The sequence below is a fragment of the Amphiura filiformis genome, chromosome 8, assembly GCF_039555335.1.
Source record: "Amphiura filiformis chromosome 8, Afil_fr2py, whole genome shotgun sequence".
Taxonomy (NCBI): domain Eukaryota; kingdom Metazoa; phylum Echinodermata; class Ophiuroidea; order Amphilepidida; family Amphiuridae; genus Amphiura; species Amphiura filiformis.
This window is the reverse complement of record NC_092635.1, coordinates 24,421,780-24,441,360: the sequence shown is the minus strand read 5'-3', so window position 1 is coordinate 24,441,360 and position 19,581 is coordinate 24,421,780. Positions and strand designations below refer to the sequence as shown.

Here is a 19,581-nt window from a genome sequence, read left to right as displayed (position 1 = left end):
TGTCAAACTTAGTTCAAAATCATTAAGACTAGTTGTCAACTAGTGACTTAGCGCTGCCCCAGATCAACTCTAAGTTTTGGCAAAATTTTAGAATGTTGCTAACTCTAACTGGGTTTTATGAATAAGAATTAGCAATCAGCTAGGCTTAGCAGCTTGCTAAAGTCAATTTTAGCTGTCAACTAGGCCTAGCGTGGTTTTATGAATATCAGGAGTGTCTTCATGATATCTCAATAGAAATAGGCCATGTGGATTGGGGACTTAAAATATTGGCAGTAAAACTAAAACGTTCTTGAAGATTCCAAAACCATGAAGTGTCTTCTTTAAAATGGTGCAAAAATCATCAAAATCACTGATCTGCTCGTTCCAGGGCTCAGAAAAGGGCTTCACCAGAGGTATTGTACGGCAATAATCTTGTTAGAATTTTTTCAAAATGTATGTTTCACTGATTACCACAAACTATACCCATTTTGCAGAGGATTTTTCGACTCGATCAGTCTTACTTTGTAAAGGAACTTCTTTAATATCCTGGTTATTTGTCGGGTTGAAACTTGAATTGTATATGAATATTTTAAGCACAGATTTTTAATTCTCATTGCACAGATACTTCTTTCTTGCTTACCCTTGCTTGTAGTAGTACCAACCACTCCTGTTTTCTCTCATAGTCCAATTCTCTCTCCAATGTGATTTCATTACGACCAGAATTACGAATTGAAAACCATTGGCTTGACATCTGAAAACAAGGACAGAAAATTTTATTAGAAAATAAATGGTTTTTAACACACATCCCCAATACATAAATGACAGCCATAATTATATTTATATTTGTAACCTATGGGCTTCAATGAAGTTAAAATAGTCTAAAAATCTGTCTAAACAGTGAGTAGAAATTGTTCATTTTATGAGCTTTAATTTTAAAATTCAACAACTTTTGTCCTACTTAATTCATTCTCGTTGTCCAAATATTAAGACTTTTTAATTGATGTGGAAGGCTCTTTCCCATATTCTTGTATTTTAATAAATTTAACATGAAATGTTTATCAATTTCTTTGTTATATCTTCAATATCTTTTTGTTGTTGCTTGTTATAAATCTGATTCATATTGTTACCAGGGTACCAATCAGTTGGGCACACCAAAACTATATGCCCCATATATCTATGATATTAGACAATGTCATTAATTATGCAAATATGCATTAATTTAATTGACAGGTTACAATTAAAAAAAGTCTAGAAGACACAGTCTTACTTCAAGACAAGATTATCACAAATATTGGGATTCAATATTATACAAAATACAAAAAGATACTGTGCACTAAATTGACCTTGTCTCAAGTTCTGCGATTCAACTGGCCATCTGAGTAAACAAAGATGCAAACACATTATACTTACTGGATCTTCTGCATAGGGTTCTATACTATAAACAATTTGACCATCTCTGTTCTCGCCATCAGCATCTACTGCCTTAAATCCCTTAAATACTGTTGTGCCTACTCTTGTTAGCTATATTGATAGTATGATAAAGAAAGAAATATTTGTATCAAATTAAAATTTGATTTCAAATCTTGTTTTTATTACTAGGAATGTCATTGTAGGGCATTTAGGTATGATGAAAATGAAAAAGTATCACAAATTCTAACATTTGTGTTCTCATGAATATCTTACGCTTTTATTAAAATTCCATTAACATTGTCTACAAGTCTCCATTGTATGCTATGCATATCTTATGGAACATTGAACTTTGCATTTTCTTGTCTGTGATTGCAAGGGCTCTAATCCGGTTCTGGAAGTTTCCAGATTTTCTCCAAAATTCACAATAGCAATTTGAAAAGTAACATATAAATACTTTATTTTCAGCAGTGTCATGTACAGGTTTTCAAAAGTGGAGCCATGGGTGTCAATTCCACCAACCGCTAAAAAATTTGAGCCCCCCTTTGTCTACACTGCTGATTTTTAGGAACTCAAATATTGTGCTCTCTGATCAACAGGCCCCATGAGTCATGAACTTGGTGGTTCTTGATACTATGTACAATCTATAACTCAGGAACCAAAAGACCCATGAACTTGCAAATACAGTATTTGAATTTCTAGACATGTTCTCTCTGAGATACATGCACAGTGATATTTTTAGATTTATTTCCTAGAATATATGTCAAAAAGTGTTGAAGAGTTGTTGCATTGACCATGGCCTTACCAGTTAGCACAAACAAACAAGTAAGCAATTAAAATCTGTGCATGATCCATTCATATTAAAAAGGAAAACAGTAAAATAGGCACAGAAATGACAATTTACTTACCTCTGATATACTGACTTGATACGGCAAACCTAAAAACTTTGGTGTGTTATCATTGACACCACCTACATCAACTTGAACTGAATATGGAAGTGGAATCTATAATGTGTACAAAGAAAACAAGACAAAAAATGCTCATAAATGCTCACCCAGTAAATTATTTTGCCCATATTGGCCAAATATTATAATGATGATATCTCTTGAAATCAACTTTTCTTGATGCAAGTAATGTAAGTTTTCGTACTAGGTTTGCAATATTAATTTTATTGATATTCAGTTACGACAAATAAATGTTACACAGTACAGCATTACATTGGGCTATTATAGTTGAAATCCATACTAGAACTAGCCCCGTTCGCAAACCGTGATGCCCTATGAATAGTAAGCGAAGCGAGCTTGGAATATATGATCATCACAGGTTTCAGAGTCCCAGCACAGAACCTGTGCTAATCCATACACCCCTTATGTAAGACATGACTTTAATCTTCCACCAAAGAGTGTGAATTTCAAATGGGGTTACCTGAATGGGTGACTCCATTTGAAATCTATATCCTTTGTGTAGGATATTAAAATCATCTCTTCCATAGAAGGTGTATGGGTTGCAAATCGAATACCCCAATCCATGGATTTTTTTAATCTTAGGAAACGATGTACAAATATAACATGATTTGAAAGTTAAGTTTGAAAACTACAGTAAATAACAAGACAAAGAAATGAATCACATGTCAATGGACACTTTTCAAATACTTGCATTGTTCTTTGCAATAAATATGTATTCTAGCTTAGCTATGTTTGATTAAGATATCATTTGAAACGAGGAGAGGTAGGATGCTATGAAACTGGTCCTCCCATTCATATTTACTTTACCTTATCAAGATACATAGTGCAACATAGTGTATCAATCAGTTCTATGTAAGATAAGTTACATTTGCATTCGTTTACGTTACAGTGTACATACCTTTTTGTACACTTTACAATCGTAATGAAAGTTTCATATTTACCATGGATCATGGATATCTGTGGCTTTTACAATTTTTCAAAGTCATGAACCAAACAAACAGGAATAAAAGACAAAATAAACATAGTAAAAGCACATTCCATGTTCAAGTTGCAACCCATGGGTAAATACCTCCAATCAACCAAAACTCATCAACCATACATATGAGATATTTTATCCTCACATTTGTTTCAAATTTGCATGCTACATCTCAAAGACACGTCATCCTTGTCTCAGAAATATTTGATAAGCAATTTGCTACTCCAGATTCCTGATTATTTTTATTGCATTTTTGGCCCACTTTTTTGCCAATTTGTGGGTTTCTGAAAAAAAAAAGTGTTTTCTTTATTTCATATATAAAAGTTGAAAAATGATGTATAAAAGCATTAGAGCAGTCGTAGATTTGGTTTGCTTTGTTATAAATTCCTCCTTTTTGAGGAGCATCAAGCTAATTCAGCTTGTTATCAAAGTAAAGTAGTTCAGTCAAAGTTGGCATCAAAAAAGAATAGTAGTAAAAAGTCACAATTAGCTGATAATCACAAGACAATTCAGGGACATAGCCAAGGGAAGCTGGAGGAGGGGGCCGCTCCCACAAAAAAATCAGGGATAAAATGGGGACAACATAGAGTAAAGTGTCCTTGAAATGACTAAAAATGGGACAAAAAAAATGACAAATGGGGACAAAAATGGTTTTGCCCCTATCACAACCCTTACAAAAAATCCTAGCTATGCTGCTGAGGCAACTGAAAGCAAATATACTCCAGTTCACAACAAGCCCTACGTGCAGCAGGTTACCTGGTTACAGCAAAGAGAACCATCACCCTCTAGTCTATATATGCATATTTCATCCATACTCACTACTCTAGTCTTGTATAAATATTTTATCCATATTCACTGGGATAATTGTAACACGATCTTTAAGTAATTCCTGATAATGTAGTGTCATTATAACATATCCTGTAGTTTTAAATTTGCATGCCGCATGTCAAAGACACATGTTTGTGTCAGAAACATTTGACAAGCAATTACCTATTCCAGATTTCTGGGTTTTTAAATTGCATTTTTAGCCACTTTATTGCCACTTTTCCATTTTTGGTGACAAATAATTTTGTGCGGTAACTCCAATGTAACATAGCTTTGTTAGTTGGTGTCTGAAAAAAAAATGTTTTCTCGATCTAGTATAAAACTGCATAAAGATGTACAAATACATTACAGCAATCATTGTATACTCACTGGTATAATTGTTACACCATCTTTAGGTAATTGCTGACAAAATAGTGTGCTTGTCAACTGTGTTAGACCAACTGGTTCCTGCAAATTGACAAAATCAAAATCAAATGGAGAAAACCAGTTAGGTAAATTTCATATTATCATAATAAGGAAAACATACAAATAATTATAAAAAAATTGTTCTTGCTGATTGTAATGCACTGTACATGTTTTTTGATTGTTTATTAAACTCTTCAGATCTGTACTTGCACAAAAATAGCAACCAAACTTGTTGTAAACCACAAAACTTGACATTATTATAAAGAAGTCCATTTTCATGATTTCAAGATATTTTCTTGTAAAATACCCAATTCCTTGGCTTCTTACTTTAGAAAAACATTTGTTTATCTTTTTATGACACCGGCCCAAAATGTTTTCGACATTATTCACAAATGTTAGAAAAGGTTACCAGAAAATGTTTAAATGGCAGGTTATAAAATGGACATACGAGTAAAGGGTATAAAATGTTTTCATAAGGTTAAAAAAATGTTTTTTGAAACCTTACTGCAAAATATTCTAATATAACATTATTTAAGTGCTGACACATTATTTGGCAATAACATTTTGACAACATTAAAAAAAGTTGTTAAAGTTATAGTTTGTTTTCATTCAAAACAATTTTTTAATGTTTTCATGACCTTTTTTGAATAAACTTACATTTAACATTTAACATTTAACATTTAACATTATTAAAATGTTAATTAATAATTTAACATTATCAAAACCAAAATCCAAAATATAACCCATTTAAAAATGTTTTGTATTTGCTGGGGGCATAATTGTAACATTATATGAAGAGTTTCATCACAAAATGTGTTATATGCATTTTTACCAATTTGAGATATATGCAAATTAAGCTGCTGAAATATAAAGAAAATTATAACAAAACATGTAATACTTTTGACCATATCGTAAAAAGCATACTTTGGAGTTTAATAAACGAGGTGTCCTTTTAAAAGCACCATTTTGTACTGTATGATCTTGATTAAAAATTTCAGAAATTGCTTTTATAGCATTTTGCGATGAAACTTTTCATATATTCAAATGAACAAATTAAGACACACTTACATCCCTGTCCACCATTTGTGTGAGAATTAATGTCTTATTCTCTGTATCTATTCTTAAGTATTTATCAATTTCTGGCATTCCACTTAATGTAAGGGTTATTGTAGCATTGGCACCATAAGCTATTCCATTTATTGGTATGATCCCCACTATTGTACCTGAAACAAATAAAATCAAAATAAAATAAAATAAAATAAAAAATTATAAGCTGGTAATAATTGAAAACTTTTAAAATAACTTCAATAATTCTATCTATAAACTTAGGGATTTTAAGTTCTTTCCATTCATATGATCAGTTCATTCTTCAATCGATTTTGCTGTAAGTGCTTTACCAATTTATGGTGGATATCAGAATCAGTTCATACACATGACCACAATTAAGGCCTAAAATTGTTTGATTGGAGTAACATAAAAATAAATTAGGGTAGGTAGGTAGGTAGGGATTTTTTATTTATTTATTTTTTTTACTTTTAAAAGCTGTAAATTACATTTGATAAAGACCTCAGAACTTTTTGTCGTCTTTTTTTTATATATATATTTGTTTTTTTGAAGAAAAAAAAAAGAAAGAAAAGAAAAGTCAGGGTCGGGCCTACTTTCAGGGTTGGTTGGGTAATGCCAATCAAACAATATTTTAGGCCTAATAGTGCAGGTTATATGTATCTACAGATTGTGGATATCCAAACAGCACTTGGATGCATTTGGACAGTAAGGTGTTAACACCATACTCTTTATAATACAGACTTCTACAGGTATGACAATCTGCATGTGTAAAGGACCAATAGTTTATTGTCCCTTCAAAGGATGGAGTACTCTCTTGGTTCATTTACCCATGTAAATGTACTATTGGGAGAGCGCATAATGTATGAACTTAATCTACAAGTGTGGCCAATTAAACTTAAGACAATTAAAATTAGACAATTCCCAAATCCATACCCCAACAGGTTACCAACACCAAGAACTGAACCCTGGACCTCATGCACTAGCATGACCAGAGGCGAGTACTCTAACGACAGTGTCCTATTTTTAGTAGTTCTCTGTCTGAAGATACACTACATCAACTAAGATGTTGAACAAAAACATATCGGTCCATAAAGTTTCCTCTAGAATCTGCGTATTATTTTAACTGGGCATACATATTTGCCTAAATAATGCATAGAAGCAATACACTTACCGGGAGGATCCGTTTCTTTAATATTATAATTTAATAAACTTCCAAAGTCTCCAAAACAATCTGTAAAAGAGAAATCAAAATTTCAATGTGATAAGTATGTTATCTACTAATAACCTGCAAAAAAAAGAAAGTTTTCACCTTTTGACTGTTCTTTTTATTTTACATAAAAATTTGATATCAGTTCAATCTTATTCATTGAAAAATTTATTCTGTTTTAGCATTTTCCAGAAAAGATCTATCAAACAAATCCGAGTCTACAATAGAGAGCTGTCTATCAAATTCAGAATTCAGTTACAAGATATATTAAGCCTATAGGCGCAATATGTTCAATTGAGATGTTTTTCGCATCCAAACACTTCAATGGGCCCTGTCTCAGAAATCTGTTATTATGCAATATAAAAGAGTTGATCCAAGCCGAATGTGTGCACAATTTTTTAGCTGCAATTTGAAACCTCACTTGATGCTAACAAGAAATATATACACTTTATAAAAATTGATGAAAATTAAAACATTGCTACTTGATGCTGATTTTTGTTACTTGACATGATTCCATCTCAGCAACATTGGGCAATTCCATTTGAAATCTATACACTCCCTATGGACGACATTGCCTTAATAATTAATCTCCCTGAATGGGTGACTCCATTTGAAATCTATACCCCCTGTGTGGGAGAATACAGTCATGTCTTCCACCAGGGGGAGGGGGTATGGATTTCAACTGGAATAGCCCATCAAGAGATGTATCAGAGATTATTCTTTAGATATCCCCATTTATACCATACATCAGGTTAAATTATACAATGGTCAATGGTATATAGGGTAATTATTTTGATGCTTTTAGTGATCACACAAAAAAGTGAAGCATGAATTCAAAAGACCACCGCAATATTTGATCCAAAAGGTATATTGTGTTAAGATGGTAATATTTGTGGATTCAAAAATGTCATAAAAATGCTTTATTGTTACAATACTTACTTCAATTCATTTGTTAAAAAGTTAGTCAGATAAAACTATTACATGGGAGAAATGGGAGAAATAAATCAAATCACAAGAAATGAGTTCTTACCAAAATAATTTGTAGTTTCACGTTTTGTACGTATGTGTATATCTGTTAGAAAGGTTAAAACATAAAGTTAGTAGATAGTTAGTATTAGTAGGGAAGTATTAAGAATAATTTCAGGGTAATAGGAATGTTATTAAATTAAGTTATTAACATTATATATTATTACTGCAGTGTTTGGAAATAAATCTTTCATCTGTCATCCAATACTGCTGTCATCCAAAGCTTTCATTTTGATATATTATTGGCCTTAACTCAAGAACCACAAGACCTATGGAAATATACATGCAAGTATTGGCTTCCTTTAATGGCTAAAACTGAACAAATATGCCGTTAATTCTGACATCGCTTTAACATGCTTTTATATTTCATTTGTAAGATTTGTACACCTGATGCAATTCCAAAGTATGATGGCAGTTTCAGTGTATGGTGTGCAAGCCTACAAACATACAACTGTACACAACACTTGTCAAATGTCTAAACATCATATGTTTATTGCCATACAACTGAATTTGAACAAGATATAGTGGCAATATAACCACAATTTCATCTATAGACTGAACCATTTTTCCTATTCTAGTTGCATGGGGGTAATACACTCGTCTGAATTTAAGGGTACATCTTCATTTTGACTCTTTAAAATATCTACAGACATTTACCACAATAACAATAACAATAACAATAACAATAACAATAATAATAATAATAATAATAATAATAATAATAATAATAATAATAATAATACTAATACTAATACAGTATTTATATAGCATATTTTGAATCTCAGATTCCTCAATGCGCTTTACAGATTTAAAAACAATGTTATCCACATGGTTTTAACAAAGATTGATGTGAGATTTATTATCCCCAACAGAAGGTTTTAAGTCAGATTTGGCAGACTTGGCACTGTCTGCAAAAAAATAGCAACACAGTTGAAGTTGTCCAAAACAATGTTCAGTGAAGCTATAAGACGATAGTCAAATGCCTATAGCAGAGCTTGTGCAGATTTAACAGATTTATTGCTGTTATCTACTGAAGACAGCATAGCATTTGTGGCCTATGCTGTAAGCTCTTTATCATATAGTTAACTGTTGTTATCTACTGAAGGCAGCATATCTTAGCCAATACATTAGAGTAAATTAGATGTCAGCAGGTCTTTGTACAGATTTGGAAGAATTTGGTGAATATGTCTGCTTGATTTAATCTTGCCCGTAAGCGCATTGACAAATATGACAAATTAAGCAGTAGCATGATCCGACAAAATGTCAAATTTGTAAAGCAAAATTAATTTACTATTTACTTTTTTTGCATTCTTTCCTATTTGATAACCCAAAATGTTTCAATTATATTCATGTCATGTTCAGAAGACAATAATTTCTAAACAGGTCTGGCAACTCATACCCAAGAAAACTACCACTTCTCCAATACAATGTTCAGTAAAAACAAGACATACAAAAAAGACTCAAGGATACGTCCCTTGTGATATATTTATCTATAGCTGCTTGTATTCAATTGTCACTCTAGGCTCTTCACATAACATGACATTTAGAAATCATCAACTATACTGCCAAAAGATATTTCTGTTAAAGCTACTGCACAACATGGGTCATGTAAGCAGCAACTGTTCTAGGGGTATCTAAGATTCAAATACCCAGGGATGCATGGATGGGTGATCTGACCCAGAGGTGTGACATGGTTTTCTTTTCTGTATAGATCAGGTGGGTTTGGAGAATTTCAAGCAAGTTGTATGTTTGTTTGGTGGTATGTTTTTATAGCCCTTCACTCTTAAAAAGGCATCATCCACAATGAACCGTGACACTCATATTCAATCCTTGTATAAACCTTTCAAAGTAAAGTATGAGTTAAAACATGATTTTACCTGAAAGTGTGTCAAATATTACTGAAAATTTATGTGATATCTCTCTTTATACCATCAGTGTCTAATTATATGTGCTATAATAATTAACAGCCAAAAACAAAGAAACTGGATCAATCTAACTTCACACAGCTCATGGTTGGTTAGTAGCATGCAAAGGGAAGGTTGATTCGTCTGGTGCCTTCAGGGATACCAGTGTACTGAAGTGACTTTGCAGGAAAAGCCTGAAAAGGGGTGCAATTTTGGACTATAAAGCCTCAAAACAGATTGAAAATAAATAAAAGTGTGGAAATTTATCAGAGAAAAGAAATCGTACTAAAATGGTGGATGATTTTTGGTACTTTTATGTGGGCAAAAGGCAACTTTTCTAGGCATTGTTGCGTGACATGGTGCCTTCAGCAAAGAATGTTTCCTATTACTAAGACGGTAAGACCTAACTTTGGAGACAATATGTATGTGCGGAGATGAAAAACTAACCACTGGGCCAGGGGCTATTTTAACGTGTCTCACTGTCACATTCGTGCCGAGATAAAATATTCATGCAGTGACAATTAACAATCCGTGTAGATATGCTTTAATAGTAGACAATGGTAGAGCCTTTCTTACGGTCACATTCAGGTAACAATGTCAATTTTTTTATTTTTGAAACGCACTCTACTTCATCAACACTTTTATCTCATTGCAAGAAAATGACAGTGAGACACGTTAAAATAGCCCCTGCACTGGGCACACTGTTTTCTGCTACATTCAGAAATTTCAATCGGTATGACAAATCATAAACAATCCATATCTGAGTTTGACTGATAGGTGACATCAGATGTGAAATACTAGCATCATTAATTCCGATTTTTATTCTAGACCTTTGTTTAGAATGATTGCTATAACTTGAAGTGAATTATATACTTCTGACAAATCAAATAGTATTTACATTTCCAATCAATCACTAAAACATTTACTGGAATTACTGAATATGTGAGAGTGGATGTACTGTGATATTATCAATAATTGCAATTGGTCAATAATAATGATATGCAAAGTATTGGTAATAGTAACATATAGAAGTGCTAAATGTTCATCCTACACTTTCCTCTTCAAATCAAAACCAAACTCTGTTAATTCAACTACAGAAGTGCAATACAATATATCTACTGAAATAAGGCAAATTGGGAAAAACAAAGACCTCAATGAACATTCTTGGGATTGATGCTACTTCTATGCCAAAACCTGTTCAGGTGAAATCCCATTATTTGTAAAACTGTTCCCTGTGTGTGAAATTAATTGGTTTTATCACAGTAAAGCATAAATACTTGGTTGAAGCTTTCATTTGCTGAATTTCTTAACATACAAGAAGCAGCTTTTGCCTTCACACTTTCCTTCTAATCAAATTCCGGTATTTTTATTCAAAATTATGTAACCATGAAGAAATAAGAGTAGGAGAAATTGTAACATGCAGAAAAAACAGGAAAATTGTTCATCAATACGAATGTAAAGTCCAAGTTGGAAATTGATTTTGTGCCATTGTAGGGCAATATTGTTAAAGCGCGGAAATGTTGTGTAACTTGCTTGTTGTTGTGTACATCCTTGATGTGCATGGTCTATAAATAAAATTGTTTTGTAGTTTGTCTATAGTATTGACAGAGAGTGGTGCATGGTTTGGTTATAGATTTTTGATCAGTTTGTGAAATATCTCATTATGACAGCAGTTGCAGTAAACAGGGAAGATATCTATGCAAGATATCTAATAATGTTCATTTTAAGGAATGGGATAGCAACAGTATTTTTGTGGGACATTAGAGCACATCAGAGATATCAAATTGCATTCTTAATACGAGGAATGTCCTTCTGATATCAAATAATTTAGATTTTTTGAAATTTGTGATATAATACCAATTTTATGTCAACTTATTAAAAAATTTTATTTTGTTATATTTTGATATTTAACAGTCCTTAACTTTGAATTCTGGGTATTTTAGGTCTTGACTGCCATTTGATTTTAAACTCTTGGTTCATAAAATATCATTGTTTACATCCATGCAGTTTTTCTTCTAAAATGCAGCTTATAAGTCAAACATAGAATCTTTCCAATCAAATAGAGTCCATCTGGATTCAAATCTAGAACATGATCTAAATTTTAATATGTATTCTGTTTTAAAAAGTCGATAAACAATTATAAAAAGCTGTCAAAAACTTAATTAAAAAGAGACATGTTTCTTGTCAGGATTTCTTGGCAACAATGTTTGAATCTATATACATTTCTAATGTAGAGCTGAGTTAGTAAAAGCTAGTAATTAAATATAGCACAAGATATTGATTGCTAGTGGCATTTGACACTGTAAGACATGGACCATATTTTTCAATATCATCTCTATGACATAATTCAGTTAATGATGTAATCATGTGAGCTATCTCCACTTTTCTCAAAAACAGTTGAGGTTTTTATTACAACACTGGAAACCTCTGGCTACATAATGTATATGTACAAAACATTTCTTGCCGATTAATTCATTTTAATATCGTGAAATTTGAATTACGGTATACCACTACCAGAATGAAATTACAACACATGGATCAGAGTTACACATAATCATGCATAACTCGCAAACGCAAAATCGAAATCAACTGAAAATTTGGGAATACGCTTTATTCGTGGATAACTACATAAAAATATTATAAATAGAGGATGCTAGGATCAGGAATTACTCCTTTAACTTTAGACTATAGGCCTTTTTAGGAGAGCTATTACTAAAAACATCAATCATTGTGTGAATGGATGTGCATGCCACACTTTTCTGAACCAATTTCCAAAGATTTCCAATCAATTTGCTGAAAAGGCCTATAGGTGCTGTCATATTATTCTTTCACACAATTTTACTGATGCTCAATGCTGATGCAGTTTATAATTCCGATATATAAATCTTGATTGGCTGATTGATTCAGGTAGTGAAATATTCAGTGGCATTTGATTGTCTCACAAAAGCATATGTTACATGAAACATTGCATGAACAAAAGCAATAGTATTGCACCCCAGCTTATACATGTTGTCAACTCCCGACAATGTTGAATTGATTCCGCATCCTCAGATGACTGAACCAATAGGGAGCTTATGGATAACAAACCAATTAGTAATATCACCGTAAACTCACGATTCCAAAATCATGTTACATTCACTGAGCAATAATTGTAGATAATTTTAATGCTCTCACATGAGGAGATACATCAAGATTGATGTGGATCTGTTACATTGCTTAGTTAGCCTGTGGGACATGCCCTCCGCATCAATATTACAGTTACCCCCTCAATAAGACTTAGTGCCCCTTCAATCATGCTATACAGTATCAAATCACTCACACCAACCTTATCCCACAGAGATTGTACACACAAGGACAGTTTGTTGGTATGCTTGCGGCATAAACATGTGAAAAACACTCAGTATTACAAAACTTGAGGTAAACCAAAGTGAATGTTGTTCATAGTGACATTTATACTTGATTTGTTAGCAATATAGCGCTGTTACTTTTGAAAAAGCAATAACTGATTTAAAATAATGAAGCATCATTTTTTAATGACTTTAAAGTGACCAAGTTTGGGTATTTGCACTTAAATTTAAACTATTACACAATTTGCAAACTGATTATTTTGAATAGTAAGCAACACCAAAACAGAAGGATGGGGAGGTATTCTTGTGGCTGACTTACCAAATTCTAAAAGTACTGTTGTATGTTTTTAATAAATGCAGTGGTATAATGTACTCTACCAAGCATGTGTAATAGAATGATTAACCAACATGAACAATGTTCATGAATATACTTGTTTCATGAACATACTTGTTTCAACTACATATGAATCACAGGGACTGTGACAATTTGATGTAAGATTTGTCGGCAGTTTTGACACACTGTATGCCTATCACCGGCGTGTCCAGGATCTGTTCCTGCAGGGGGGCTCAGATGGGCTTTCAGAGTTATGCGGGAGGCTTAATGGCTAAAAACGCCAAAAAACTTCTGATTTTACATGATTTTTAACAAAGTGCGGGGGCTTCAGCACCCAAAGCCACCCCCAGACACGCCACTGCCTATATCTGACTGCATCACAGCACATCACTCTGTGTCACAAAATAATATACATTTCAGCAGGGAAGATCTTCTCTGATTTCAGGCATATATGGTCAAACTTTATACTTGACCTGGATTGAACCAGATTAATCCAGACTATCATGGATTAAATAGCTCCATGTAGATAGCTCAATAGCCACTAGACAATACTCCATGATAATCACTAGATAAAATAACTGGCAGCCTTTTTACACCGGCAGTAATTATGTGGGACAAATTTATCCCGAGGTGACAATATATTTGCTCTCTGTGGAAAATGGAACATTGTCTTATTGCTGTCTACAGTAGACAGCAAATATTGGCATGCTGATATTGATTTCAGTGCAAAGATGATGATATACTTGAAATCATGTCTATCATCCGGGAACTATTGGCCTTATAAATGAGTGAATGAATGAGTGTAATATATTGGTCGTGTAGTTAAGAGTTAAGTTAAGGTATTTGTGTGCTTCTCTAATGCTAAACCGTAAGGAAGGGAGCAAACCTAAATATCAATGAAGCCATACCAATATAATAAGGGGTTAATATTGTACGCTTAATCTTAATATAAAATCATCAATGTACTCACTTCTGGGTTTGTTAACAATGAGAAGGCAGAGGTCAAGTCTTATTGATCTTTTTGTTGGTTCCCTTACTGTACCCAATGTTTTGAAATCAATTTACGTTCTCCAGAATCTGAGCTGTTTACTTTTAATTTGGTACATCTCTCTCACCCAATACTATACTGCAAGTAATCAAGAGCCTTTGGGACCAAATTGCTTTGAGAGTCAATATTATCATTTTGGAAGGTAACAAATTAAAGAATTATCAAGCCAAGAATTTCTATGCACTACCCATTTTGTTAGGCATCATTTTAATCCTATTTATTAACCTTTAAATGAGTTGACTTCTTCATGAAAGTTCATCTGTGTTGGTACATTAAACTTTTGATCCAAACATAAAGAATTAATTCCTACCTCGGAATTTTCAGATGGTACTCCATCTTTCATCTTATAAATTCTACTTACAAGGCTTGTTTTCTATAATGTATTAAATTATGTCCATCTAATGTCATTTCTGCTTAATTAAGTATTATTGTATTATATTGAAACTATATGTAAAGGATGCCACAACATCACATTTAGTGGCATCCTAATCCACTGCTCCTTACACTTTGTCATAATTATTTTTTAAATGAATTATATTTCTCACAATTTTGTATCATTTCTTTTTTTTCAATAGTGTTTGTAACTGGATGATATAAAAACTGTACTGAACAATAGAGTGTGTGCCTGCTGCATGCATACCTGCAAAACATTGCAACTCTGCACATTCCATTTTTCTTTAAAGGATAAAGGATATAATGACATATAGTAAGATTAAAAAAAGAGATTCTGCGCTTTGCATTGACGTCATTTTGTACAAGAATATCACTAAACATAATGATGATGGGATCCAATTATCTAGTGCTAAACAGGTGCTTTTCTATCTAAATGTCATTTCTATTTTTACTTAGATCGATATTCTATATGCCCAATGCCCATTGTTAGTTCCCAGAAATGGGCTAAAACCATTAGAAAACAAAAGAAAGCAATGAAGGGCAATATATGAAAATACATCATAGTATTTCAGTGATAGCAATTTACTCCATATGTTTGCTCTATATCTGTCTAATCCAGTTTTCTTATGCATTAGGTGACAATGGGTGGATTGACTTTTCAAGTAGAGTTGGTCGGTCAGGATTTTCTCTTCTTGGAGGCTAATAGAGGCTAAAATGGCTGTAAAATATCAATGACAGCTTGACAAAGCTGACAAATATAAGATGATATTTTCCAAACACATTTTGAAAATGTTTATAATTTTTTTCAATAAATTTTGGGTGATTTTACATGATTTTAGCCAAATTTAAAAAACATTCTGCCAATATGAAAATCTGGATCAGTCAGGATCATAAAACAGTTTTTTCATTGCCTTATACTGAGTGATCTTTAATACAGTCTAAAATCTTTGAAATGAAATATTTGAGAAATTATTAGGTGATTTTAAATTCTATTATGTATAAGTGAGAATTTGTATTCCAAATCTAACCACCTTTGTCTTTCAAATCATTATTTTTTGTGCATTTTAGAATAGAATCAAAATTCTTAACTGTCAATCCGACAAATTCCAATATTCGTTGTTCCACTTAGTACATTTCAAGCTCAAAATTATGATTATTTTATCTTGCTTCAGATTATAAGGCAATTAACTTGGGGTGATTAAAATTCAAACTAATGAAAGAAATATGAATAAAGACGATATGGCAACATGAATAATAATTGCAGCCAAAGCTACCCTATTGACATTACCTTTGTGTGAAAGTCAATACCTATTGAATTTGCAACATTAAGAAAATGTAACTTATACTAAAAAGTATTATTATATTATAACATTATTTGTTTTAATTAATTATCTGCCATTTCATTGTTTTTAGAATGACTGTGTTATTTTGTCGGTCGGTCGCTGCACTGTTTAAAAACATAATTTAATTAACACAAAACACAAGTTTCAATATTGTATTGATTTGAAACATTTATACAGTAATATGTGTACATAATGTATTCGAAACTAGGCAGTGATACATAATTTATTATTGCTATATTGTATGTAACATTATTCATGTGTGTAAAATGTTCATGAATATAGATCACATGCTTTTGTCTGTATTCATAAAACAGATGCTTTTGTAACATATGCATGTAGACCAGGTTTTTGTTGTATATGTAAAAATGTATAGTAGTTTTAATTTCTATTTGCTGATCTAGATATAGGCATTTATTAAATTCCACCATTCTGTCAAATTGCTGGGGTTTTTTCTGTATGTAAAAATGTATACAGTTGTATAATTGAAGACAGAGATAAAAAGACTAGTTTGCGTCTGACGTCAGTGTCAATCAAATTCTCTATGATCCTTTATTTAGAGGTTAATAACTGCGCATCGGTTATTTGGAGGCATTGAAAAAATCTAAACATTTTGCCTTTGGAACCGAGGAATATCCCGAGGCGTAGCCCCGAGGATATTCCGAGGTCCAAAGCAAAATGTTTAGATTTTTCACAATGCCCATATATTACCGATGCAAAGTTATTAACCTCATTCATAACCGTCACTTTAATCTCTTTACCTTCCAAAATAACACCAAATTTTGCTCAAAAGTTTATCCACCTATATGATTTTTACATCTTCCCTTTCCAAAAATCGATCAGGCTACAACAGAACGACCAATAACAAAAGTGCGTATCAGAATCTGTGCAAATATGGTAGCGCGCAATCCAAATACGGCAGCCAGCGTGCGCGCAGTTTGTTGGACGCACAATACGGCGCACACGGATGTCAATTGTGTGCGACATTGGAACAATTACGCATTTTGCGGTCAATTGTGAGATATTAATGACCTCGATTTGCGTTCGCGTTTTTGCAAATAATAAAATATGATTGGATCACACGCATCATGCATATTCATGAGGTTATGAATGGTTAATAGCGCATACAAGGAAGATCGATTTACCTGGTGCGATCGGAGAAAAGGAATAGCAGAAAAGATAGTAGTTATGGTTTCTGTTTGCTGAAATAGTTATCCTAGGCATTAATATTTATTAAATGTCACCATTCTGTCAAATTTTCCATTTGTATTTATGACCTCTGGAACACTTTTTTAGGCCTGTACTAATATCCTTTTGTAACATGAATTTTGTTACAAATAGTAGTGTCCTTTTCAATTGGAAGCAAACATACACTGTAAAAAATAATTGATAACACTAAAATAAACACTAAAACATGTTTATTTTTATATTTTACACACAGAGGTATGGGAAGTGTTGCATACGATTAACACCATAACATGTTTATAGAGGTATTTGTGAAAAAAATAATAAACACTCCAACACATTTATATCACCGATATAAACATGTTGAAGTGTTACTAATCCATCATTAGATCCTTCTATAAACATGTTATAGTGTTAATTGTATGCAATATAAACACATTTTAGTGTTTATTAAGTGTTATCTGTTGTTTTTTACAGTGTATATCAAGATTGCACATTATACACTCTTTGAAAAAAAATTTAATCAGAAAAGAATATATCTTTTCAGTATAAAGATTGTATCCCATCCATGTTGTTATTCATAACTATGAATGTTTATGAAGCTTACTGGTGATACAATCATACAAGATGAATTGCAGCCAAGAAAATTGATTTCAAGATGAAAATTGACTTTATCTTGTTTTTTATCTTTTAAAGCAAATCTACATTCGCATCTCAAAACGGATGGCTCAAGCAGCACAAAGATGTTTGTCTGTTAGCTACCTTATGAATGATTGCATCTACAATCAACGAAAAAAGTCTTGGAACGCTTGCGTGTAAATAACGGAAAACTGTCACCCCCTCTCCCCCCGTACAATGTTGAGAAATGCCAATGTCTTCAGCGGTTCCCCAATGTGTTCCAACATTGCTTGATGGGGAGAGGGAAGGGTAAATCATTGTTGTAGATGTCATGTTTCTTCCCAAACACAATATAGGTCATTTCCATGAACATAAGAAATTCTGCACGAATTTCGACAGAGTGTGCCAAGCGTTCCAAGGACTTTTTTCGTTGATTGTCTCTACCGAATGCAAAATATTTCATCTAAATTTCGTTTTTGCCTCATAACTCAAAAAAAACGGAATGTCGTATGAGCTTCAAATTTCACACGATTTGAGAGTGGATCATATACTTTGCAATCATATTAAAATTGTTGTTAAAAATTTGGTTTATTTAGGGAGTGGTCATTGAAACACCCCATATGCTAAATTACACACGTTTCATAATTATGGCTCGAAACTGCTCTAAAATGTCGTTTTTGTCCATAACTCAAAAACAGAATGTTGTTTGAGCGCCATATTGCACACGACTTGAGAGGGGATTATATGCTTTGCAATCATAATAAAATTGTTGATAATGAATTGGGTTTAATTAAGGAGTGGTCACTGAAAACACCCCATATGCTAAATTACACACGTTTCATAATTATGGCTCTAAACTGCTCTAAAATGTCGTTTTTGTCCATAACACAAAAACAGAATGTTGTATGAGCTTCATATTGCACACGATTAGAGAGTAGATAATGTCCTTTTGAATCCTAATAAAATTGTTGATAAAAATGTTGAGTTATTTAGGGAGTGGTCACTGACAACACCTCCTATGCTAAATGACACAAGTTTTGTAATTATGGCCCTCTTCTGTATGATACCGAGTCAATTTTCGTTTTTGTCTCATAACTCAAAAACACTACAAATCCATTTTTCGTACAATATCACAATGTTTTGCAGCATGTTTTCCAAAATGTGTTTTTGAATGTTATTTAAACGTTTTGTACCCTTTATGATATAACCTAACATATCAAATTTATGTTTTCTCTAAAACTTGTGTTTGCTGCGTATAGGCACATCCGAGCGAATCAGAAAGATTATGATGTAACAATTTGAAACAACTCATTTCTGAATATTATTTATAACAAAATACGCTTTTGCGATGAGAAAAAATAAAATAAAAAGAAACAACAATTTAATACACTTAAAGAAAATATAAAGACCACCATTCGGACTCGAACCACGCACATCAGTCAATAGCCAAAAGGTTAACAGTCGGAGGACTAATCCACTCATACGCTGCCATTGAACAAGCGAAGTAACAAGTTTTGTTCTTTTATAGTAGTCAGGTATCGGTAAAGTGTAAACTTG

The 19,581-nt window shown here is 32.6% G+C and overlaps 1 protein-coding gene across 9 annotated transcripts in view; it reads right to left on the bottom strand.

Annotated features, from left to right (window-relative positions):
• LOC140158830 (protocadherin-15-like) overlaps positions 1 to 19,581 on the bottom strand; it is a 203,121-nt gene that overhangs the window by 45,989 nt on the left and 137,551 nt on the right. For all 9 annotated transcript variants that reach the window (XM_072182062.1, XM_072182066.1, XM_072182064.1 and 6 more), the window contains exons 4-10: positions 7,860 to 7,901; positions 6,794 to 6,853; positions 5,626 to 5,780; positions 4,522 to 4,599; positions 2,295 to 2,390; positions 1,390 to 1,500; positions 620 to 730 (exon numbers count right to left, since the gene is read on the bottom strand). In XM_072182062.1, the coding sequence (XP_072038163.1) occupies positions 620 to 730; positions 1,390 to 1,500; positions 2,295 to 2,390; positions 4,522 to 4,599; positions 5,626 to 5,780; positions 6,794 to 6,853; positions 7,860 to 7,901 (653 nt within the window). The remainder of the gene's footprint in view (positions 1 to 619; positions 731 to 1,389; positions 1,501 to 2,294; positions 2,391 to 4,521; positions 4,600 to 5,625; positions 5,781 to 6,793; positions 6,854 to 7,859; positions 7,902 to 19,581) is intronic.